A 25,593-nucleotide genomic window follows, 5' to 3' on the forward strand; every position below is an offset into this window, starting at 1 on the left:
ATATATACAGTATACACAGTACATAATATATAAAACAACACACACAGTGTGAAGATAATATAGGAAGGCCAAAGAAACAACACACTGCCTTTGACAGTAACAAATAAAAAATTTGCAACATCATCAGTATTGTAGGTATACAAGGGTGGACAACGGGGAGGCGGTTGGGTCAGTGAGGAATTCACAGGCAGATACTGTATCCACCAGAAAAAGCGTTACCGAAGGTAAGTAACTTGTTCTTCTGATGGATACATCTGCCAGTGGAATCCTCACCTTATGAAAAGATTCCACAGCAGTCCAACTCCCGGAGGAGGGTGTCCACCCTTTTATACCAGAAAGTCCTGAAGGACGGAATGAGCAAAGTGTCCATCCCTCCTCACCTCGGAATCCAAGCAGTAATGCTTCGCGAAAGTGTGGAGGGAGGCCCAAGTTGCCGCCCTACAAATGTCCTCCACAGGAACACCTCTAGATAAGGCAGAAGTAGAAGACTTAGCCCTAGTAGAATGAGCCCTTATACCCTCTGGAGGCTCCTTAACGGCCAAAGAGTAACATATCTTGATACAAAAGATAATCCATCTGGAAAGGGTGCGCTTGTGCACCGCTCTGCCTTTCCTGCAGCCAACAAAGCCCACGAAGAGCTGGTCGTCCACTCGAAAGTCCTTAGTCCTATCGAGGTAGAAGCTCACCGCCCCCTTAGGATCCAAGCGGCGAAGCCGCTCCTCCTTGGAAGGGTGAGGGGGAGGAAAGAAGGTAGGAAGGGTAATGGATTGCCCCAGATGGAAAGGAGTTACCACCTTAGGCAGAAAAGCAGCCCTGGTCCTGAGTACCATTCTATCAGCATGGTCAATGGTCAAAAACGGGGGTTTTGAACTCAGAGCTTGAAGCTCACTTACCCTCCTGGCCGAGGTAATGCCAACGAGAAAGACCGTTTTAAAAGATAACAGCCTTAAGGGACACTTGTGCAAAGGCTCGAAAGGAGTTGAGGCACAATAAAAGGAGTAGGTGGAAACTCATTGGTAAGGCCCTTAAGGAATCGTAAAACAATAGGTGACAAACAATGACGGCTGATCTGGTAAGCAAAGGAAAGGCGACAAAGCTGATAGATATCCCTTCACAGTAGCTACAGCAAAGGCTTGCTGAGCAAGAGAAAGAGCAAATTGAAGGATGTTGTATAAACGAGCCCTCAAAGGATCAATAGACTTATCTCCACACCAAAGAACACATTTAGACCACCTATAAGAATAGACAGATTTGGTGGAATGACATCTGGCAGACAAAATAACGTCTACCACGTCAGGCGGGAAAAAAAAAGTATTCAGGTTGCCCCGTTCAATCTCCAGGCATGAAGGTGTAAGCTCTGGAGGTGGGGGTGTAGAACCTGCCCCTCCAGCTGCGAGAGGAGGTCTGCCCTCAGAGGGCGATGGAGCAGAGGGCACGAGGAGTGGTGGAGAAGATCTGTATACCACACCCTTCTTGGCCAATCCGTGGCGATCAATATGACTATGGCCCGGTCTTGGCGAATCTTCCTCAGAACCCAAGGAATCAAGGGTACGGGAGGAAACGCGTAAAGGAGATGAGAGTCCCATCTCAACTGAAACGCGTCCCCCAAAGCACCCTGCATCAGATACTGGAGACTGCAGAATGATGGGCAGTGAGCGTTCTCATGAGTGGCAAACAGGTCCACCCGAGGAGTTCCCCACGTCCGAAAGACATGACAAATCACCTCCGGATGGATCCTCCACTCGTGGTCGGCGGAGGACTGAGACTGTCTGCACGCACGTTCAGAACCCCGGCCAGATGATTTGCCATCAGACAAATCTGTTGATTCTGAGCCCAGGACCAGAGACGCAGAGTCTCTCTGCAGAGACAATGCGATCCCACTCCTCCCTGCTTATTGACATACCACATCGTGGTAGTGTTGTCCGTCAAGACCTGAACCGACTGACCGCGAAGGGAAGAGAGGAAGGCCTTGAGTGCCAAACGTATCGCCCGCAACTCCAAAAGGTTGATGTGAAACAACCTTTCCTCTGGAGACCAAAGACCCTTGATCTACAGATCTCTCAGATGAGCACCCCACCCTAAAGTGGATGCATCCGTTATCACCGTGGCCACCGATGGAGGAAGATGGATAGGCTTTCCTTGAAACAGACTGCCCTCCACACTCCACCAAGACAGATCCGCTGCAGCTTCTCTGGAGATCCTCACAGACTCCCTGAGATCTCCCTTGCGCTGATACCACTGCCTGTGGAGGCACCACTGGAGGGCCCTCATGTGCCAGCGTGCATGGTTGACCAACAGAATGCAGGAAGCAAACAGACCGAGCAGACGAAGGACCTTCAGGACTGGAACGACCGCTCCGCTGTAAAATAAAGGAATCATTTCCTGTATGTCGGGAATCCTTTGTGGAGGTGGGAATGCTCGACACACAGTAGTGTCCAGTACCGCCCCTATGAATAGATTGCGCTGAGAGGGCACCAGGTGAGATTTGGGCACGTTTATCGAGAAACCCAATTTGTACAACAACTGAGTTGTATCCTGCAGATGATGAAGCACCTTCTCTGGCGACTCCGCTTTGATCAGCCAGTCGTCCAGATAGGGGAAAACTGGAATCCCCGACCTTCTGAGATGGGCTGCCACCACTGCCATCACCTTGGTGAAGACTCGAGGTGCAGTAGTAAGACCAAACGGAAGGACCGCAAACTGATAATGTTGCGACCCTACCGTAAAACGGAGATACTTCCTGTGTGACTTCAGGATGGGGATGTGGAAATACGCATCCTGCAAGTCGATGGACACCATCCAGTCCTCCTGTTGCAGCGCTTGAAGATCCTGCGCAAGGGTGAGCATCTTGAACTTCTCTTGCGTCAGAAAAAGATTCAAGATCCTGAGGTCCAGGATTGGACGCAGCCTGCCATCCTCCTTCGGAATCAGGAAATACCGGGAGTAGCACCCCTGACCCCCCTCCTGCTCTGGAACCACCTCGATCGCACCTTTTTTTAGTAACGTTAGGACCTCCTCCTGCAGGAGAAGAAAATGGTCCCCGAGCAAGCACCTTGGCAAGGACGGTTATTTGGAGTAAATTCCCAAAAGGGAAGGGCGTACCCATTTTCTACAAGATCTAGAACCCAAAGGTCTGTGGTAACCGATTCCCAATCTTGTATAAAATGGGTAAGCCGGTCCCCCACAGGACCAACATGATCCAGAATGGTGGATCTAGGGCTGCATTGCAGTGGTGTGAGGGACGGAGGAGGAGGAGGAGAGCTGACGACCTCTGATTCTGCTCCTGTAGCTCTTATACAGGGTGTTCTGTTGCTGTTGTTGCTGCTGCTGCTGGGGCTGCCGGTAGATCAAAAAGGACGATCTTCCAAAGTCTCTGTACCTCCTAAAAGAACCCCTAGGTTGTGTCTGCAGACCCAGATATTTGGCTGTGGCTTTGCTTTCTTTAAATCTCTCCAATGCAGCATCAGTTTTTTTTTACCAAAAAACACAGAGGCGTCAAAAGGCAAGTTCAGAAGAGTTGCCTGCACATCAGGGGAGAACTCAGATGACTTCAGCCACGCACTACTCCTTGTGGCAACAGAAGAGCCCATAATTCTAGCGACAGAGTCCGCAGTATCCAGGCCACTCTGGATAACCTGACGTGCAGCCGCCTGAGTGTCTGATAGCACCTCATTAAGGTTCTGTCTGTCCTCCTTTGACAACTTAGGGCCCAGTTGTTTCGCTGAATCCATAAGAGCATGGATAGATCGGCCCAATAGACAGGTCGCATTTGTTGATTTTAAAGCCATACTGGCAGAGGAGAAGACTTTCTTGGCTGATTGGTCAAGTTTTTTAGCATCCCTGTCGCTAGAACCCGGAGGAAAGGCACCTGAAGATCTTTTAGAACAAGCAGTCTGAACCACCAGACTCTCCGGAGAAGGATGGTAAGCTAGAAAGTCTGGGTCCCCTGGAGCCGCCCTGTATCTTCTAGCCACAGTTTTAGAGACCGAAGGAACTGAAAAGGGCTTACGCCATACCTCCTGACCGGTTCAATGAAGGTTTCATTAAATGGAAGTAAGGATTCTGACACAGAGGAGGGAGAATGGTAAACCTCTGTGAGGATGTTCGGCTTGAACTCAGCAGATGGTAGCTGCAGATCCAAAAGCTCGCTGCTTTTTTTTTTTATAACAAAGTGGTAGGGAGCCACATCTTTAGAAGGAGTATCAGCTGGAGGAGTAATCTCCCACTCTGGTGACAGATCCAAGCCACTAGCTTCTTTCAACTCCTCAAACAAATCATCAGACTCCATGAGCTCACCCTCTTTCATCTCCTCAACCTGGTACCTTTGTTCTTCCAGGACTCTTTGAACTTCTCTCCTGGATCTAATCCTCACAACAGGCGTCGGTGGCGCCGTAACCGACTCCGGAGTCAAACCCGGATTCAGAGGAGCAGCCAGAGTCGAACGAGGTCGAGCCGGTGAAGATGGAAGCGGCATTGATGTCCTCGGCGCCGGGAAATGCCAAGATGGCGTCGCCGGGAAAAAAGGCATAAAAGGATCCTGAGCGTAAGCTTGAGGAACCCCCAAGTTGAAAGCCATTGGACCCATGAGACCCGAAGGCGCTCCAGAGGGGTACATTGCTCTAGTGAAGACCACATACATCGCATTTACATAATGCGTTGGATCTTGACCCGGGCCTGGAAAGGGAGGATATGGCTCAGGCGGAGGCATAACCGGACTCGGACCGATCGGCGCCGACGGTGGAACCAGCGGAGTCGAAGACTCGTCAGGAGCCGGATCTTCCTCAACTGGAGCCGGAGAATGAGCCGGCGTCGGAGATGGAGCCGGAGCAGAAGAATGCTCCGGTGAAGCCGCAGACACAAAGACACAAAGTCCTTACAACGTCGAGAAGGTGAGGTCGATCTCGGAGCCGCTTCTCAATCCGAACGATGTCAAGAACCATGCCTCTGCTTCTTTTTGTGGTTCTTGGACTTCGAAGCATGCCCCGACGTAGACTTCGACCTTGACCTCGATCGTCTTCGACCTCTCTTCTCCTTTTTCATTCTGGCAATGAACAACTTGGCCTCTCTTTCCTTCAAAGCTTTCGTACTCATCTTGCTGCAGCAAGAGCATCCCTCGACGTCGTGATCCAACGACAGGCACCAGACACAGTCCTCGTGCGGATCCGTGATGGACATGTGCTTACCGCACTCCCTGCACGGCTTGCATCTGGACTTCTTAGATTGACAATTTCTAACAGGAAGCAAGAAGAAAGAGAGACACCAGCAGAAAAACAAAGTAACTAGCCAAAGCTACGGAGAGTCCCAGAAAACCGTTAGCGTCGACGGCGCGGAAAAAAGGGAATTGACGTCGACGAGGTCTTCTTATGGATCCAGTGACGTCAGCGGAGCCGCGAGCGGAGCCGTACCTCTGTGACATCGTCCTCGTCGGCGTGGAGAGCTACAAAAGTTTCCGAATGTTGCTGGCGCAGGGGATATTCACAAGGTGAGGAATCCACTGGCAGATGTATCCATCAGAATAGAGTGGCATTGTGTAGAGCGGGGTAGAGTGGTGCTGTGTGGCGCGAGGTAGAGTGGCGCTGTGTGGAGTGAGGTAGAGTGGCGCTGTGTGGGGTAGAGAGGTGCTGTGTGGAGTGCCGTAGAGTGGAATGGCGCAGAGTAGAGGCGACTGGCATAGAGTGCAGTGGTGTAGAGTAGTACAGAGTAGACCAGAATGGTGCAGAGTGCAGTTGCATAGAGTGTTGCAGAGTAAAGTGGCGTAGTGTACTGGGGTAAAGTGCAAAGCAATAGAGAGTGGAGGCATTAAGTACAGTGTAGTGGCATAGAGTGCAGTGACAGACTGTAGTGGCATAGAGTAGAGTGCTGTGGCAGAGAGTAGAGTGGTGCAGAGTGCAGTGGCTCTGCGTAGAGTGGTGAAAAGTAAAGTGGCATAGAGTGCAGTGGCATAGGGTGGCGTAGAGTGTAGTAGAAGAGTGGTGCAATGGCATAAAGTGCAATGTCGTAGCGTGGCACAGAAAGCAGTGGGATAGAGTAGAGTGGTGCAGAGTAAAGTGCAGTAGCGTATAGTGGTGTAGAGTGGCGTAGAGTGCAGTAGAGTGTAGCAGGATAGAGTAGAGTGGTGTACACAGTGCAGTAGCGTAGAGTGCAGTGGCAGAGTGTAGTGGCATAGAGTTAAGTGCTGTGGCAGAGAGTAAAGCGGTGCAGAGTTTAGTGGCATAGAGCAGTAAAGCAAAATGGCATGGATTAGAGCGGCATAGAGTGCAGTCGTGCAGAGAAGTGTGGCGTGGCACACAGTACAGTGGTGCAGTGGCAGAGTAGAGTGGTGCAGCGTAGAAGTGGCACAGAGTGCAGTGGTAAAGTGGCATAAAGTAGAGAGCAGTGGCATAAAGTAGAGTGGTGCAGAGTACATGCAGTAGCGTAGAGTGCAGTGGCATAGAGAAAAATGGTGCAAAGTAGATTAGAGTGGCGGAACGTGCAGTTGCATGGAGGAGAGTAGTACTGAGTGGATTAAAGTGCAGTGGTGTATAGCAGAGTGGGGTAGAGTGTAGTGGCAAAAAGTGCAGTGGAGTGGTGTACATTGGACTGGCGTACAGTGAAGTAGAGTTGAGTGACAGAATGATGTGGTGTAGACTTCAGTTGCGTATAGTGGTGCAATCTAGTAGAGTGGCGTAAAGTGGAGTGGCCTGGAGTGCCGTGGCTTGGAGAATGGAGTAGAGTGGTGTTGAATGCAGTCGCATAGAGTAGAGTGGTGCAGAGTAGATTAGAGTAACGTAGAGTGCAGTGGAGTGGCATAGAGTTGAGTGGAATGGCAAGGCGTAGAGTGGAGCGACGGACAATGGAGTACCATAGAGCAGAGTGAAGCAGGGTGGTGTAGAGTGGAGTGGCATGGAGTAACTTCAGGTAGAGTATGTGGCATATTGTGGGGTGGCACAGAGTGGCGTGTCATATAGCAGAGTAGACTGAGGTAGAGTGCAGTGGTGTAGAGTGGTACAGAGTAGAGTAGAAAGGTTTAGGAGTTTAGTAGAATGGTGTACAGCACAGTGGCGTACAGTGCAGTGGCATAGAGTGGTGCAAAGTAGAGTGGGATAGAATACAGTGGTGCAGAGTAGAAAGGCATACAGTAGAATGGTGCAGAATGCAGTGGCGTCAAGTGCTGTGGCATACAGTACAGTGGCGTAGGGTACAGTGATGTTGAGTGCAGTGAAGCAGTGTAGAGTGCAGTGGTGCAAAGTGCAATGGTGCCAAGTAGAGTGCAGTGGCATAGAGTGCAGTGAAATAGAGTAGTGCAGAGTACAGTGGCGTAGATTAGATTGCCGTGGACTGGTGCAGAGTACAGTGAAATGCCATAGAGTGCAGTGGTGTCCAGTGAAGTGATGTACAGTGGTGCAAAGTGAAGTAGTGTAGTGGCGTAGAGTGTAGTAACCTAGAGTAGAGTGGTGTGACACAAAGTGCAGTGGCATAGAGTAGAGTGATGCACAGTAGAGTGCCACAGAGTGCAGTGGCTTAAACTGCAGTTACGTTGAGTGATGCAGAGTAGAGTGGCGTAGAATGCAGTGGCCCAGAGTAGAGTGGTGCAGAGTAGAGTGCAGTGGCGTACAGTACAGTTATGCAGAGAAGAATGTCACTGAGTGCAGTGGCATTAAGTGCAGTGGTGCAGAGTGCAGTGACAGAGTGCAGGGGCGTAGAGTGGTGCAGAGTGGAGTGGTGTATAGTGCAGAGGCATAGTGTAGAGTTCTGCAGCATACAGTGCAGTGGGGTAGAATAGAGTGGAGTGGTGTACAGTACGGGGTGGGAGGGAAAAGAAGCCACATGGAAGGGGGCAGGTGGGAGGGAATAGAAGCCTCATGGATGGGATATAGAAGACGGCCTAGAAACACAAGCCCTCATATGGAGTGCTGCAACACAGAAAAAGTAGCTAAAAAAAGAGGAGCAGTGGATAGACAGAAGTACTTTGTCAAAGCTCCGGGGGAGGGCCAAACACAAAAAGAGGATATGACGCCCCATGCTGTGACAAACTAGGACAAAGGAAATGAGTGACGCTGAGGCTCACAAATATGTAGCTTTGGGCGGGCTGTAAGCTCACTGTATGTAAACATGTCTCGCAGAGACAGCGCATCCGCTGTCTAGGCAAAACCTAAAAAATACTTAACTAAAACAATCAAACCTCTTTATGCACACACTCTTTTCAGTCAGGTTGATATGTAATCTCCTACTTCATTATCAGGTAAGTGGTTACAATATCAACAACAGGGTGATTCTTTATCAACTATTAACTTACTATAGGCCTATTATTGGTTGACAATGGACAGAATTTTAAAAGAAGAGCTTGGGTTCTTACCTAGTCTCATTAACAAATTAACTCATGGTGTGTTGAGTTACCCTCAAATTACTGGGGTTATACACAGTAGCTACTGCATCCTTTTCAGAGAAAAGGAAAATCAGCAGGTTTCTCTCACACTTATCCAGTGAGTTATGCTCCGATGGGCAAGAGTTAAGTCAGACGACTCCTGTCAGAGACCCTTTATCTGCAGATGACACATTACAGCCCATCTCAATCTCTGAAATCAGCACAGACACAAATATTGGTATTTAACTTGAAAACAAATGTTCCTGAGTCAATACCGTGTCACAATACAAGTTACATTGTACACTTCCAATCCAGAAATGAAGTCAAGTATTGGCTCAATTCCAAGTCCCCTCCCCCATACTCCTCCCCTGTTCACACACCCTGACTAGGATTAACTGTGGTCGAGAGACACCATCTTTTTACTGTCCCATCTCAGCATTTTTCTTCAATAGTTAAAATCAAAAGATCGGAATCTATGTGGCCATTTGAAAACAAATCCTATGAGATGGTTGATCAAGGGCCGAGAGACTGACTGGAGTTTCTTGGGCTGGTAGTAAAGTTATACCTTATCTTTTCTGGGGCCAACAGCATCCAACGTTTGGTGTACCATCTAGTTATTGCAGAGGCCTCCACTTTTTCCAGCCTATGGCTATCAATTGCTTAGTAGCTGTCAACTGTTGATTTGTTAAGTTCCTTTGATGCTTAGTTGTGTGTGCTGTCTTTCTGTCTCATAGGCCCAGCAGGATTACAGCTGAAGAATCATATATATGGAAATCTATTTTCCGTTTGAATTTACTTAGCACCTATTTCCAGAAGCGCCTCAGTTTGGCACACGACTACCAGCCAAGTAGTGTTATTTCCAGATTACCACATTTCCAGGATTCACCTTCCATGCCATGATACATCGCAATTTTATTAGGTACCAATTGTACATTAACTTGTAGTTTTTCTCTCTTTGTATGACATTTTTACGATTGGCTATGATTTACTCCCATAACGGTTCTCTTTCTTTTTCTACAATTCTTTGCGGGATCTTTTCCCAGGTTCGCTAGCAGAGGGAGAAAGATATGTTTTTAATCTTCAAGTCTTGTCTATTTGATGCCACAGACTCATTATTATTCCAACTATATCACTTATGTATGCATTTTTTGGTATAGATTGTGTGAGCAGTCAGATGACATCCCACAAAAAATACTTAACTACTGTCCTATCTGTCAATTCTAAAATGTATTTCATCAGTTTCACCAGAAGACTCAGTCTTGGAGAAGTCTCAGGTGTGCTGCTTGGCAGTATCTCCACAGGATCGGGAAAGCTAGACCTCTTTAAGCTCTTGGAGCCACTATGAGTAGCACTTTTCTGCCCCAAAAAAGGTTTTTTTCTGCAGGGAGACTATTTTGTACTTCTGGATCAGAGTTAGCACTGCCTGAAACATGGGAGGCCTGGTAAGAGATCTACTTTTACTACATTTTTCTGAACCACTATACAGGGAGCATATCCCATCTATTTAGGTCTGCTCCGATTTCTCTTTTCAAGGGTGGCCAATTGACCTTAGCCATTCGGTCCAGTGATGCAGTAATGTTTAAGACCAGGTAATATATGAGCTTCTCTACTCATTGAAAGGAAAATTCAACTTGTAGCTATCTAGCCTCCTCTTGTGGAAGATTAATGTTTAATAACTGGCGATTTACTCCTGTTCATTTTTAACTAAGCAACTCTTTCAAATTTTTCTGTCTGCCTCATGAGTGCCAACAGTGATTTAGGTTCTGTGATGGCCACTAGTACATCATCGACAAATAAACTTAATTCTTGCTGCACACCCCTGAAATTTATACCTCCTGTTTCAACATCCTCTCTTATTATTGCCGCAACAGGTTCAAAATACAGAGCAAATAAAGGTGGCAACAGAGGACATCCTTAGTGTGTTCCCCTCTGCAACTGTACCACCACAAATCTGAATCCATGAATTAGACTCCAAACTACTGGTTCTTTATAAACGACATGACCCCAGCTATAGAACATTGCCTCGAATCGTACTCTCTGTAGAGAAATTTTTCAGGAAAGCTCCAACTGGGTCCATTATCTTTTAGGCATTGAACGCAAACATAACAGCTGGGATGCCCTTCCTATTAGTCTTTTCTGTCAGGTTGCTGTACCAATGTTGTCATGAGTATCTGCATTTAGCAAACACGGACTGGTCTAGATCAATGAGACCTAGTAAGTATTTGTCAATCTAACTTGCCAACACTTTAGTAAAACGTTTTGAGTCCACATTTAATAGGGTAATTGGCCTGCATGAATTACATTCGTTGGGATCTTTTCCTGGTTTCATATTTAGGTGATATCTGCCTCCCTCATTTAATGGGGGACTCCTGATCCCATCCAGAAGAAATTAAAGAGTTGAGTTAGGAGTTTCAGCAAAGTTCCTTCCAAAGGTCTATATATGGATTTGCGAACCCATCTAGCCCTGGGGCCTTTCCCAATTTAAACACTCTTTTAGTGTCTCTGACTTCTTCCTTGATTATGGTCCTATCTAAATATTCTTTTTGATCAATTGATAAGTTTTGTTGTTGGCAGTTTTGTAGATGGTCCCCTCCCACCTTCAAATCCCCTCTCCCTTACTGTACAGCTGCTTGTAAAAATGTTTGAAGGCTTCCGATTGTGTGGTTTCGTCCTTCCTAATTCTTCATGCGCAGTACCTGATTTCTGCTATGTATATTTTACTTTGTGTAGATTTTAATTGTAGGGCTAGTAGTCTGTCTGTCTTATTACTCTTGGTATATACATTTCTGCTGGGAGTCTCAATTTTTTTTTCACTGTTCAATTTGTTTCGAATACTGTTATTTGCCCTCTGAGTCTATTAAGTTTGTCCACCTTACTGGTTGCTGTTTGGGTTTTGTTGGCTTACTCTACTAACATCAGTTCCTCAACTATGTTATCAGAATCTATTTTCCTTTCAGCTCCTTGCTGTTGCGTGCACCTAGGGCTATTAGAGATTCCGTAATGTAAGCCTTCAATGCGTCCCACTGTATGAACTGGGTAATGTTATCGCCTTCATTTATATGCAGAAAGTCTTCTGTATGTGTAAGTAGTTCCTGCAGATTCATCAGGTCTCTAGGGAGTTTTTCCTCAAGCAGCTACCTACCTCTACACATTTTCCTGTACTCTCAACTCCCATTCTACCACCCTATGAGGTGATATGACACAACTATGCCAACTGTGTCAGCTCACCTTACATTACTTAGGATTTGCCTGTCCATATCCTTTGTGAGACCGCTAAGAAGGAGTGGTCCTTTTTGGTCCCATGTATGTGTCATCATATCTCCACCAGGCCAATGCCTTCATTAAAACCTTTTAATTTTCTGCCAGCTGCTTTGCATACCTGGCTCTGGTTACTGGGTCGGCCTAGGTTTCCACCCTACACTAAGCTGAGGCCCTTCGCATAACCACATCTTCTATCAAAAGTGAACCACTGGTTGAAGGCATTGTAATATAGAAGGTCTTGATTTGTGTTGGGTATGTAAATATTTAACACAGATATGATCCTCCTTTGGTATTAGAAGTGACTAGGAATATATCTCCCAGCCTTAAGTTTCTTTGCAAGCATTATTTGTGCTTAAGTGCTCTGTCTAATTAAGATAGCCACACCTGCTGTCTTGGTAGGAGTGGAAAAGTGGATCTATGTTGGTTAGTCCTTGTTGACTCATCTGCATTGATCCTTATCCACCAAAGGCTTTCCTGAAACTTTACAACAACTAGTTGATTTTGACTTTAAGTTAACCTTCTTGTATAGTTACATTGGTTGCTGGGCGTTCATTAGCATCTGACCTCCCTCCACCTTCCCTCCCTATTCCCAATTAACTTGCATATTTACATACAAACTTGACATAACCAACAAACAAATAAACTGTGTAGGGTGATTCATTATCTGCATAGAGTCTTTCAGGATATATTCAAGGGTTCGGTGGCCCTTTGCTTCAGCCATGGTCCGGCTCCAAGTACCTTCTTTATGGAGCGCAGCTGCGCAAGAGTACGGCAGCGGTTTGTTAGTTTGTCCCCTGTGGCGCTACTATTGAGGAAAGCATTATTAGTCTTGTCAGTTCATTGTAGACATCGTGTGTCATGGCTTTACCTTTTCCATCTTGTTTCAGTTTTCTTAAGTGTCCACTGAGTTACTTCTGAGTTTTCATTTCATTTCACTGAAATTTGTTCATTGTATTATTGTCAAGAATTTGGAGTAGTTATTGTCTACTATGGACAGCTTTCAACTTTGTTTTCTGATTCCAGGCAGGTCTTATGTCTTTCCTTCTTTAGAATGATAGTTGGCCCCCTTCATGTGATCCCTCAAATGGGTTCCGCACATCGGTGGATTTTCCTCATTAACCAACATATCGAGAATTCACATAGGTTCTTGGATATACTTTGTTGTTGCATCTTGTTCTTTCCATTTGAAAGCAATGCCTTATGGAAACATCCACTTACAATGTATTTGTTTGGCATGTAGCACTTCCACTACAGATTGCTACTGTTTGCGTTCGCTCAGGGTACTAGGGTCCAGGTCCTGACAGGAGCATACCTTTGCTTTTCTCATGCTGAATGAACTCTGAGAACAGACTAATTTCAGGATTTGGTCCTTCATCTGAAAAGACAACAATTCTGCCATTATGTCTCTCGGTCTCTGTGAGAAGTTGGCCTGATGTATGATGTCACTAGTTCTAGTGTACACCTTATATCAGTCCAAATACCCTTATGGTGATTGGTTGTAAAGTCAACCTTATAGACCAGCTATCCTAGTGGTAGCATGGACAAGAGCAGTCTTAGGCTAAACTCTGAATGGCATGTGAAGCCAGCTGTGATACCATATATAATCCCTTGAATACCAAATGAAAGGACACCACAACAGATATATATATAAAATAAAGTGTATTTATTCTAGTCAAACCCTCAGCACTCTTTATGAGATTAGAGGTAAGTACAACACAGTCTTATTTAAGCATACATTAAGTCACACAGGTAAGTAATACAGTTAGGCCCTAGGGGCCACGCAAACCATATACTAAGTAAGTGGTATAAGAACCACTGTCACGGAAATAGAATAGGCCTAGGCCTAGGGAATCGCTGGGGCTACACTACACTAGCGTTAGTTAGGAAGTGGGAGGCCCACGGGATTCGTGTGCAGAGTGGAAACACTCACGCGTAATGCGTAAAAGTCAATAGCAATAGTACAGTTTAGAAAACGGTAGATTTAGGACACTTCCGGAGTAGCTAGGAAGTTGAGACTTGAAAACTAGACACTAGGATAGTCACTATCCTGATGAGCACCGGAGTACCCAAGTTACCTAGCCCACAGGCTGCGGGTGCATAGGGGTGAAGATGCGTCGTTTTCGTCGTCGACTCCTATGGATGCCTGAAGAAAGATGCTGACAGGCAGTCAGTGAAGAGTGTCCGGTGGATCCCAAGGCTGGGATCAAGAAGAGAAGAAACCTGCAAGCAGAAGGGACAGAGTCAAGGTCACTAGCCAGTGACCACGTGGAACCAGGAAGGAACCAGGCGATGTCGTGAAGATTGCAGGTGAAGGTGAAGCTTGTCGCTGCAGCCAGGAGGACCAGGAAGCGTTGAGGACGACCAGGACCAGGAGGCGAGCTGTCCCACGAAGGCTCTTGCTGTCGGCGGCGTCGAAGTTGGACTAGGACTCACCAAGCCTTGGCAAGCTGAACCCACGAAGAACGGAGGACTTGCTTCTGGTGCAGACCAGGAAGGTCTGGGGTGCTTCTTCTTTGCAGAGAAGCGGGAGCCAGTCTGGAGGAGCCAAACCAGCGCAGAAGATTTCAGGGTGCGTCGTCACAAAGGCCACTAGCCAGCGGGCAAGCAACCGGACAGACGCGGCAAGCAGGAAAATGCAGAAGGGCCCCACGCAGGACTCGTGGAGTGTGGGGGGCTGATCTTCGGTGCAGATGATGCTTGGGGTTGGGGCTTCTCAATCCCCGGTGCACAACTTCGAGGGTGCCTCAGAAGCTGCGCTTTAAGTTACTAGCCACTTTTCCCAGGTAGCCGGTCCCACGTCGCTCGTCGCCTCCACGGATCTCAGCTTTGCTGTCGATGTGGATCAGGGTCGGAGAAGTCTGGAAGTCAAGGCTCTGGTCGGGCTCTGCAGTCGGTTCCTCGTAGAACGTGGGCAAAGCAAAGGGTAGTCTCTTGATGGTGCCTGTTTGCACAGGGTAGCCACTCCTTGGCTACAAGGGAGATTCTTCAGTCTTCTTCTTTCGTCGAATGTCGAAGGTCCAGAGTTTCTGTTCAGTTTTGCAGGTTCAGGATAATCTAAAGTCTTGAGGCCCAACTCCCACTCTTATACTAATCTGGGGGGCTGGGATACCTGCTAGGTCACGCCTTATGGGTGGGACCTGGGAGGGGGTGGTTACACCCACTTCCCTTTGTCCAGTTTCGCGCCAGAGCTGGGGCTGGAGTGCCCCAGCGCCGGTTTGAACTGGACTATGCAAGGAACACCTTGTGTGCCCCAGGCATGTCTCATTCCTTTCAGCCCACCCTGCCCCAATACACTAAAGGCTGTCTGGGGAGGTGCTAGCACCTCCCCAAGCAGGAAACCTATTGTCCAGGCCTCCCTGGCTGGGATCACTCCCAGCTGCAGGAGGTCAGACTTGTGTCGTGGCAGCAGCATCCATTTTGTGATGCTGAGGCTTTGGTCAGAGGCTAACAGTATGATTTTAACATGTCTCTCCCTCTAGAAGGGGGGAATAATATTCTCATGTCCAGAAATGGCATGGGGGTATTATTCCACAGTGTTAGACACCTTACACGACATGTTTCGATAAAGCCAAACCATAGTTACCATAACCGTCTAAGATTATAAGGCACTTTAAGAGTATATGGTAGGCTATATCATAGAACAGCTATAAGGACAAGGTTCCAAAAGCTGCAGACAGGCTCAGCTCATGCTAGAGCACCATCTCACATGTTACCAAGCACTCTGCCTCCAGGATTGTTAAGGCCTGCCATAGGAGTGACTGATAGGTACACATGTGTCTATATGTAAGTTAGGTATAGGAATACTACACCTAAGCAAGGGTTGATTACACGACCTTGCCCCAGCTGAGTGATCAGCCAGTTGTGTCAGAATGGAAGGCCAGGCCAGGGGTGGCATAATACATGCTGCAGCCCCTGGTAGGCCTAGGGTACACCTATGCCCTGGGTACCTAGGGTACACTGTACAGGGGCCAATAAGGTGATCCTATCCAAATGGGTTATGCACCTAAAGTACATAGTATTAATTTAGAAAGAGAACAGCAGGGCTGTGGGTCTGATTAGCAGGCCCACAAAACCGCAGGGAGCTCCACTGGCTCCCGATACACAAACGTGCTCGCTTCAAAATACTCACTCACACATTCAGAGCACTACACAACATAGGCCTCATCTACTTGAACAGTCGCATCTCTTTCAACCAAGCACGCAGACACCTCCATTTTGCCAGACTACTTCTCCCAAACATAAACAGAAACAGATCAGGAGGCTGGGCCTTCTTATACATCGGTCCTAAAGCATGGAAGGACCTCTCAATACAAATCAGAGCCTCCTTCTCTTTTATTTACAAAAAGTTTTGTATAGCGCGAACAAGACCCCAAGAGGTATCAGGGCGCTTCACAGTAATAGGAGAGGAGAACACGATACAAGGGAACATTGTAAGGCGGTAACAGAGTATAACATAATGATGATGCTCAGTTTGAGATAGGCTTACGAAGATGGCATCTGGTATAAGAATCCCTCCTATCTGTCATTATTGATGGCTTCATCCTTGTCAGCATGTTTATGAGCTCTAGCTAGTCATCCACAGCATAGGCCTTCTGCTGGTGTTTGAATCCGGTACTAGTAAAAAGCTCCCTCAAACATGAAGTCAGAAGTATAAATGGCAATGCACTTTGACTTATCACAGGGGTACCAGTTACTAGTGCTTGTCCTAAGTCGTGAAAAGTGAAGAAACTGGTCTCTTCCAGTGACATGACTCAGCCCCAGGGAGAGTTATTATCAAGTACGGAATAAATCTTTCCTTGAGTTCTGCAAGAAGCTGAAGACCTAGCTCTTCGAATAAACCATGTCCTAAGCACAGCCAAGCTACCACACCTGCTCTGCGCTAATATACCAATCGGATGATAGTGTGCCCTAAGAATAAATGTACCATACCATAACCTCTCTCCTTGCAGCCACATTTCAGTTGCCATGCTCGGACAGCTTCAGAGAATGGACATTTCTCAGGCCTGTTAGAGTGAGCCTCAGAAAAACTGATAATTAGGTACATATTATTTAGTTTGCATAATTGAATCAGCTCTTGTTTAGAAAAGAATCAGGTCTGTTTTCTAGGCATTGTGTTTCCAACACAAACTGCAATACAAACAATGAACATGTTAACATAGAGCGGACCCACATTGTATATTACATTATAAAAACTCATAGTAAAAAGCCATGCCACACATCAGGACTTTGGTTCAGGTATAGTAAAGAACACCAATGCCCACATTCAACAAGATATGTTATTTTGGAGAAGCACTGAAGTTTCTTTGGACTACATCACAATATTCATCTTATGGAAGAAAACCAATGCAATAACCGGAGCGAAACTAGAGTCTCAGAAAAGAGTGTAGTTCCTTGTACTAAACCAGAATAAAGACTTTTATTACTGTAATACAAGAGACCTTCCAATAACTGATGGAGAATGATGGCAGATGTGGTGTCCTTAATTCCCTACACACGAGTCTAGACATATCTGTTTGAACCTCGTCAAACCCCCTTCAAGGTGGTGCATGTGAATGGGCATGAGTTGCAAACCCTCTAGGGGAAAGATTGTGAGTATTTTTTTGGGCAGGATCTTTTTTAACCGGAATAGAGTCACATCACACTGACACCTAATTGAGCAACAGACATATGAAACTATAGTGTGCAAAAACCTTCACCAGCTTCAGGATAGTGGGAGTGCAAGGACATTCAGCTCCTCTGAATTGTTATTCTCAAAAGTAACTTAAACCTGGCCACTGTGGCTTCAATCGGCTTAAGCACATCCCTGGTCTTCATGAACCGAAAGCGCCTTTTGTTGCGAGGTCTTCTCCCAGAATCCTAAGCACTGAGCTGTTAAGTCAGCAGATCGGAGTATACCCCACAGAGGTTTGGAGGACTTGGCTTGTCCATGGAAATCTCATAAGCCTCTCGGAAAGTGCCTACTCTTCAACTCACATGCCTTTAGACTACCCGATGGCTTTGTTGCTATATCCTCGGGTTTTAAGGGCTTCTCAGATAGAGACTTTCCTAAGGGGAAAAGCACGTCTCTCAAGATGTTCCTTTCTTTTTAGCACACTTTACAAATGCTTAATCATTTTCCTAGAGCATAATGATGCTGAGGCCTTCAGATATGCCCATCTAACCACCTATTCTAGTATTACTAAGTGCACAGTGGCAGTAAGGACCTTCAAACATTTATTCAAACTATTCTCCTGATGCTAGGTGAAACATACAGTTATCGCTTGCCCACTTGGCTGTGACAAGCACTGATACTTAAGCAAACTCTATAGATGCATGTTCAAAGGTTACTCACACACTAAATAAAGCTATTCACTAATGTCACTTCAAGATCTTCAGTCTAAATCCAGTGGAACCCGAACCACATGGCCTATTCCCGGTGGAGCTGCTGAACACCTGGCTGAACGATAGCAAGAATTTCCTGCTCTCTATATATGTAATATATAATTGTCTACGCCTAATTGCTGTTAAAATGCAATCCTTAGTGAATTTTCTATTTGTATGTTTATATAACTCTAACCACTAGTATATGTAGTAGACCTTTGTACATACTACCATTCCTATGTGATTTTAGAGTGTATCTGTTTGCATCTCTTCCTTGAGTGACTTTACAACTTGTACAATTGCAATTTTTCCCTCCTTTCATTCCACTTGTATATTTGCAAAAAATTTTTCTATTTGTATCGCTTATGTAACTCATGTAAACCAAAGTTCTGATGTAACGCAACTGGTTCTTTTGTAAAGCGCTCCGACACCTGTTCACGCTATATAAAATCGCATAAAATAAAATAAAATAAATGTGACTTAGTCACAGCTCTTAGAGAGTGGACCTCTAAAGATGAGGGCATACTCTGTGAGCACCACTGGTATCATTAGGCTCTTTTCGAGTTAGCATGTGTATTAGAACTTGGTTACCTATGTGAGCCGTTTTCATCCATCGAATACTAGAGGCACAGGAACCTAATGCAGATCTGATGTTTGATGATTACTCTGTTAAAGCTTAGGACCAGGAATAGGAACAAAAGACAAATGTTTATTTCTACTTTGCCAACCTCCAAAATGAACAGCAAAGGATATGCCAACTGTAAAATGTCTGGTCCAAAACATGGCTACCTTATGGCATCCATAGAAATCCACAGACCTAAATCAGGAATCTCAATCATATATGCATGAAAGTTGCAAGTTGCGCTCCTTTTGTTGACGTTGCTCTGTATCATTGAAATCAATGACTTCAAACAAAGACATTGATAATTACAAATAACCATTTCATTATCAATCTCTATTAGTCATCTGGACCCCCATTACTACGGTGTGTTTGCCTTTAGCTGTACTTACCCAGATCAAAATCATACATACAGTATGTCATTAAAATGTCATGAAGCAAAATTAAGCTTGGATTATCCGTCCCTTCGTAAAATGTGTTTATTCGGTCTGTGCGATTGACGTCTTTTTCTGCAATACGATAAAAAGCAGATATTATGCTTTTGGATGTGGAAAGGTTGCATCAAGTCAATATGCAGTTATCCAAAGTAGATACTCACTCATGCACACACATCACAGAAAAATAAAACCCTTTCAAGGATTAAATGAAACTGATAGTCAGCAAATGTCATTTCGAAACACATTAAAGCGACTTTAAGTAAAGGAAGGGGAAGGAAAGATAGCTTTTTCGAGGTTGATGTTCAGAAATGTTACCATGTATAAAAGTAATGAATTATCTGCGTAGCACAATGCAAAATGCAATAGAAAAATAAAGTCAGTATTGATAAATTATTTTTTTACTTGATTTGCATATAAATGTCTTTTGAGGAGATTGTAAATTGAATAAATGCATATTACAAATCAATACATAATTACATAACTAAAAAATGCTACTGTGACGCATCAGGTAGTCGAATCGTGCTTTATTTCTGAATGAAGTGCAAACCAAAAGCTATCATAGCTGCAACCAAGAAAAATTACCTATCAGACTTTTATAATCTTTAAATCTTGTATTTCGGTCCTCTTGTTCTGCACTCACTGATTTCCACTGAAGTTTCATCCTGAAGTACTCATCTCTATAAGGTTGAAATTAATTTTAAATCAAAAGAACACGTAATACATTAAATGTATTTCAACTTTTAGTAACATAAATTGTAATTACTAATTCATAAAATATGATGCTGCCATACAACATAAAAGACACAGGTTTATAACAACAATCTTAGAATGATCAAACATCTTAAGACAAATTCATAAATGGATACTATAAAAGAATAACATTTTTAAGACAAATTTATTAATGGATATACATCACAAGGTTTAATGACTCAAAAATACCAGTGTGTTTAATTCTCTGCATCCTGCTGAGGATGCTTACTCCTTATACAAAAAAATACTTCTAGTTTCTAGCCGGAACATAACATAACATAAGATGCATCCTTGTTTCAGTATCAGTTCTTTCTCAGCATAAAATAATAAGCACAAACTTAGTGCAAGAGAATTAGGTTACCAGGATACATAGAATAAAGCTCTTTCTTTCTCGGGGTGGAGGGAGATCGCTAAACAAGGTGGTATGATATCATACTGCATTGCAATTCACAGGTCTTTTTTACCTAAATGCGAAGCAAGATATTTGCACATCTTTATATGGGATGTCATTGACGCCTTTTTATCAAATTTGCTTAAAAGAGAATTGTAAAAAAAACTTTTAGGACTACAGCTGCCTATCCTCAGACCATTTATTTAAAACATTTTTAAAAAACCTGTCTCGTCAATAATACGCATTCCTAGTCTTCTTCTCTACGACTAATGTAGTGTGTTGTACTATTTCCAGATCATACTGATCAGATAATGGCCTTAAGGCAATGTAATGCACTAGAGCAGTTCAATGTTTTGTCAATGGGCCTTTCCATGATTAAATGGTGTTAGAAAAACCCCACTCCCACACCATGAAGGGTGGTGGTAACGGGGTCCTTCCAGACATACACAGTGGTAGCTTGGCTCGAGTGGTCAGGGGTCAGGCACCATGTTAAGCATACGCAATACCCACACAATAACCATGCGTGCATCCGTTCCAAAAACGACACTACACCTTAAAAATTATGAAAATATCTCTGTGTTTATCTTCTTTTCTCTTAGTTGCTGATTAAATAAATAATAATACAATCACAGAACACAAGGCTTCTCCTTAAAAAGTGCAGGTCAAATAAATAGTAACCCTTTACAGGTGCAATAAATAGGTTCAGGTCAAATAAATACTGTGAGGGAATAAATACTGTGCAGGAATAACTTAGCTCAGGACAATAAATACATTACAGGAATAATTTAGATAAATACAATAAATACAGTACCCTCAATAAATAATATCAGCCAACAATGACATTTGTAAAATCAGATCACATTTTAAATACTATGGGCTGATTTGGCCCAGTCACAGCTTGTGGTTAGGTGGATGGCCTGAGGGTGTCTCACCTAGCTTGGGTAAGGCTGAGGCTAAAACTGAGGTAGATCAAGGGTAATCTAGGAATCTGGCTCTCCCAAACTACACAACCCCTCACACAGGTCACTGTATCAGTCTCAGTCCACCCCTGGCACTCCCAGGCTGGTTCTAACACCTCTTTATCCCCTAGGATGGTCTCTTAGGGCTCCACAGGGCCTGAGGCGCCCTCTATTCCACTTACTGCCCTTTTTATGTAGCTCCGACGTCGCTGGAGTCGAGTCGACGCCGTGAGGCGGCTCCGGTTCGATGTCGGCAGCCTCGGCACAATGTCAGTTCTTGACGACGCCGGTAGGCGGTTCCGGTTCGATGTCGGCGGCCTCGGCTCGATGTCGACCTCCGGTTCGATGACGTCAGGCTGTCTTGGCTCGATGTCGACTTCGGGCAGCTCCGGTTCGATGTCGGCGGCCTCGGCTCGATGTCGGCCTCCGGTTCGATGACGTCAGGCTGTCTTGGCTCGATGTCGACATCCGTCGGCTCCGGAGTGCGACCTCCACTCCCGACCTCCGGCACGATTCTCTTCAGGTTCCGGCGACTCCGGAGTGCGATCTCCACTCCCGACCTCCGGCACGCTTCACCTCAGTCTCCGGCGACTCCGGAGGGCGGACTTCACTCCCCCGTCGACGCCGCTCACTCGACCTCGGGTGACTTCCTCCTCGACCTCTGGTACTCTCCACGACCTCCGTCGGCGCCCTCTCTCGACCTCTGGCGGCTCCGGGTACGACGTCTGCTTTCCAGTCAGCGCCGCTTCTCCACCTCGGGCTCCAGGTCTCAGGCTTCTCGACGTCGGACTCCAGGGAAACCAATAAACAGGTCAGATTCTTGCTTTTCTTTACTTCTAAGGCCTGTTCCTGCTGTCCAGGTCCTTAAGATGGTTTTTCTTGCTTTTTCCCACACAGGGCTCCAGGCTGGGCTCAGTCAGTAGGGACTAGTATCAAGGGTGGGTTTATGGACCCCACTCCAGGCACAAGTTTCCACCCCTGCTGCCTCACTCCTTCCTCCTTCAGGTTTCTGCTGCTCTCTCTTCACCAGTCAGGTGCCAACTGCCAGCTCCAACTGTCAACTCTGGCTTAGCTTCCCAACATTCTAAACCGCCTCCAACTGTCACAGGGTTCTGGAATGTTCTGGAAGGTGCTGGTAGGTTCCAGTGGGTTCTGATGATGTCACAGGTGGCCACCATTTTGTGCTCCAGGCCCTCAGACAGAAGTTCCAGGGGTAGATAAAATGGCTCCCTGAATCTGCATCAATACGAAAAAGTCTGGTGGTTCCCAAAAAGGAAAAAATACTAACAGGGTTTGAGGCAAAAGTGGGACAAAATAAATAATGATGAGGAGGGACCACCCAAAGGGCTGACAGGTCTAACAAATGGATAGCTATGTTGTCATTTTTTTAAAATTAAATATTCGTTTATTCATGTGATCAGACTTAACACCAGCAAAGTGTCAAAGCCACATTACAGTAATTATAGGAGTTCACTTTACATGACGTGTTGGAAAGTGAATTCCATCTGCAGCAGTTGGTAGTCTAGCAGGATGTGATCTGACCAAAAAGCTGCGCAGCACACCATCCCTGACTGTATTTCACTGAACCTATTCCAGTCAACGTTTCTTACAGGCATACGTTTCGTCTTAACTCAGTTGAAAAGATGATCAACTCATCCCTAACAGAAGATATAATACTGTGTTGCTTGAAAATTGTGCAGGGCACACAATTACTCAAGAACCCAGATATTGAACAAAACGGCCTAAACAACTTCCACACTGTTTCAAACCTCCCTTTTCTAGCTAAAGTACTGAGGTATTGTGTTGCGCAACACGATCCAAAGAATACAAATACTTTGATGAAACTTAATATGTCTTTAGGTCACAGCGCAGCACTGAGACTTAAAATAGTGGATGATGCATTGAGCATTTTTATAAAGGAGAATCCTACATAACCATTGTTCTGTCAGCAATATTTGGCACAGTCTATCATGCCTCCCTACTAAACATTCAGAAAGATCGTACAGGGATTAGCCTCACAGTCCTGAGTTGGTTTCAGTCGTATCTGCCAGGCCCAGCAGACTCTCTCTCTCTCTTGCCCCTCTCTCCTCCAGCAAGGAACAGCATAAGGATCTATTCTATCCCAGGAACTCTTAAATATGGACCCTCTTCAGGTCACTTCTCAGACAATCTAACATATCTTTCTATCTTTTTGCCAATAACACTAAGCTGACTTTAACGTCTCATCAAACACACAAAAGGGTATGGGAGAAATACTTGCACTAGGTCTAACCACTGGCAATTAATCGAGGTAGCATTCCAACCCTTCAATCTTTTGCCCACCATGCCATCTCAGTTTGGACCCAGCCATGTACAATTCAGTCTTGACCAAACTGCTATAGAAAACAATGCAGCGTGGACTATGAGGCTATGAAAGTCGTATCCCATAACATATTGCAGACCTTGAAAAGGGCCCATGATATCTCCAGGTCTGGATGTCACACCACCATCTCAAGCTAAACCTGCTGAAGATGGAGTTCCTCCTTCACCCAACCCACTCTCTGTCGCACTCTGGGTCAATGCTGGCTAGATGCCACTACTCTAATCAGTTGCAAGCCTTTCATTGCATGCCATGTGACATGTGAAATTAATGTTACTTCTTCTAATGCATACTTCCAACCAGATTATTTATCTTTTGAATCCATACCAAAGCAATGCCCTGTGAAAGAATGTGGGTCCAAGGAGAAGCCTTTACACCAGGACGTCCAGAATGACTAAATAGGCAAAATGAACCAAAACAAACCTCCCTAAGGTTTGAGAGTTTGATAGAGTACTGCTTCATGAAAGTGGGATGGATGCCCAAATGGTGGCATGGCAAATGTCCAAAGTAGGAGCAACCTTAGCTATGGCTGCAGTTGCAGCATTTGCCCTAGTGGAAGGATACCTTTTTGGATAACACCTATAACAGTTTGATGAAAAGGATAATCTGTTGTGCTAAGGTCCATTTATGAATCCCTTTCCTTTCCAATTAATCCAACAAAGAGCCGATTCCTTATTCCTATCTATGTAACTACAGATGGTACGCCCTCGCTTATAGAACAGTGATCTGGGTCCTATATGATGGCCTTCCCTCCCCTTTGCCCATGGATTGATGATGCAAGATTTCCACTTACAGGGCGGTTTTGTTTGTGGACAAGTGCCATAGATTTTCTATTACAATAGGGGTGGGGTTCTTTCAGGGTTCAGGTAAGAGGATTTGTAGGGTGGGAGAACTTAAAAACGATAAGACTGTGAAATTTGACGAAGGTGATGTAATGTGAATTATTACTCTGTAATTTATGTGGCTGTATGATGTTTATATAACCTGTAATTCAAGAAGTATGAAGCCAATAAAGTCTTGTTAAAGAAAAAGGAAAAACCAGAAACTGATGGTGTGCTTTGGATCCATTCAGTTCAGCCTCAACTCTTCCTTAGAGAAATGTGTCAGAGAAAACATGGGAAGCGTAATGGACTACCCCATATGAAAAGGTGAAATCCCATTCAGAAGGACGAATGTATGAGCACTAAGCACAGCTTGCCTGGAATAATGGTAGTATTTAGTGCCTGGATAAACGATGCTTGCAGCTCAATGACGCGACACGCAGAAGTGATGGTAATGAGGAACATGGTCTTTACAGGTAATAGTTTCAGAGTACAACTGAACACAGGCTTGAAAGAAGCACTCATCAAAACCATAAGAATCAAATTGAGGTCCCACTGCAGCAAATGAAGGGGGAAACATGGGAAAACACTTTTAGAAAATGCCTCACAATAGGTAAGGTAAATTGAATGATGAGGGCTGATCAGGCGAAGGAAGGCTGACAGGGGCAACAAATACTCTTTAACTGTACCCATTGTATGCCAGGCCAGAGACCAGACAAACAAAACAAATCAGACAGTTTTATCTTTAAGAGGATCAACGTGCTACTCCTCACTCTAGGCCACAAATTTAATCTAGAGTCCTGAATGATATCCATGACTTCCCATAGAAAATCAAAACCTTTTAGTCAGTTGTGCTCAATCTCCATGCATGGAGTTTTAGATTGTGGAGGGTAGGGTGAAACATGCTATCTTGCGGTTACGAGAGTGTATGCTCAAGTAACAGCATTCGAAGCGGCGAAGCAGAGTTACCACAACCTCCAAGCCCAGTCCAGGGTTATCACAATGAGCTGTGCTTGGTCCTGCCTCACGTTCTTCGGGACCCACAGGATCAATAGTAGAGGCAGGAATGCGTACAAGAGGCAAGAATTCCATCAAAGGTAGAATGTGTCCCCTAGAGACCCTTGAGGCGGAGACGGTAGAGTGCAGAAGACCAGGCAAAGTGTATTTTTGGAAGCAGTGAAACATTCTATTGTTGGAACATATCAATGTGAATAGACACTTTGGGTGCAAGTGCGAACAGTGGGCGGCAAAATGACACCTGCTGTGTTGGTCTATTCTGATGTAAAAGGACC

General features: G+C 45.2%; 1 protein-coding gene across 3 annotated transcripts in view; it reads right to left on the reverse strand.

Annotated features, from left to right (window-relative positions):
- The window catches only part of TBC1D15 (TBC1 domain family member 15), a 611,295-nt gene that overhangs the window by 234,296 nt on the left and 351,406 nt on the right, over positions 1-25,593 (reverse strand). For all 3 annotated transcript variants that reach the window (XM_085653851.1, XM_085653849.1, XM_085653850.1), the window contains 2 exons: positions 19,604-19,698; positions 18,977-19,093 (listed from right to left, as the gene is read on the reverse strand). In XM_085653851.1, the coding sequence (XP_085509977.1) occupies positions 18,977-19,093; positions 19,604-19,698 (212 nt within the window). The remainder of the gene's footprint in view (positions 1-18,976; positions 19,094-19,603; positions 19,699-25,593) is intronic.

Source organism: Triturus cristatus, chromosome 4_1 (genome assembly GCF_964204655.1).
Source record: "Triturus cristatus chromosome 4_1, aTriCri1.1, whole genome shotgun sequence".
Classification (NCBI taxonomy): Eukaryota; Metazoa; Chordata; class Amphibia; order Caudata; family Salamandridae; genus Triturus; species Triturus cristatus.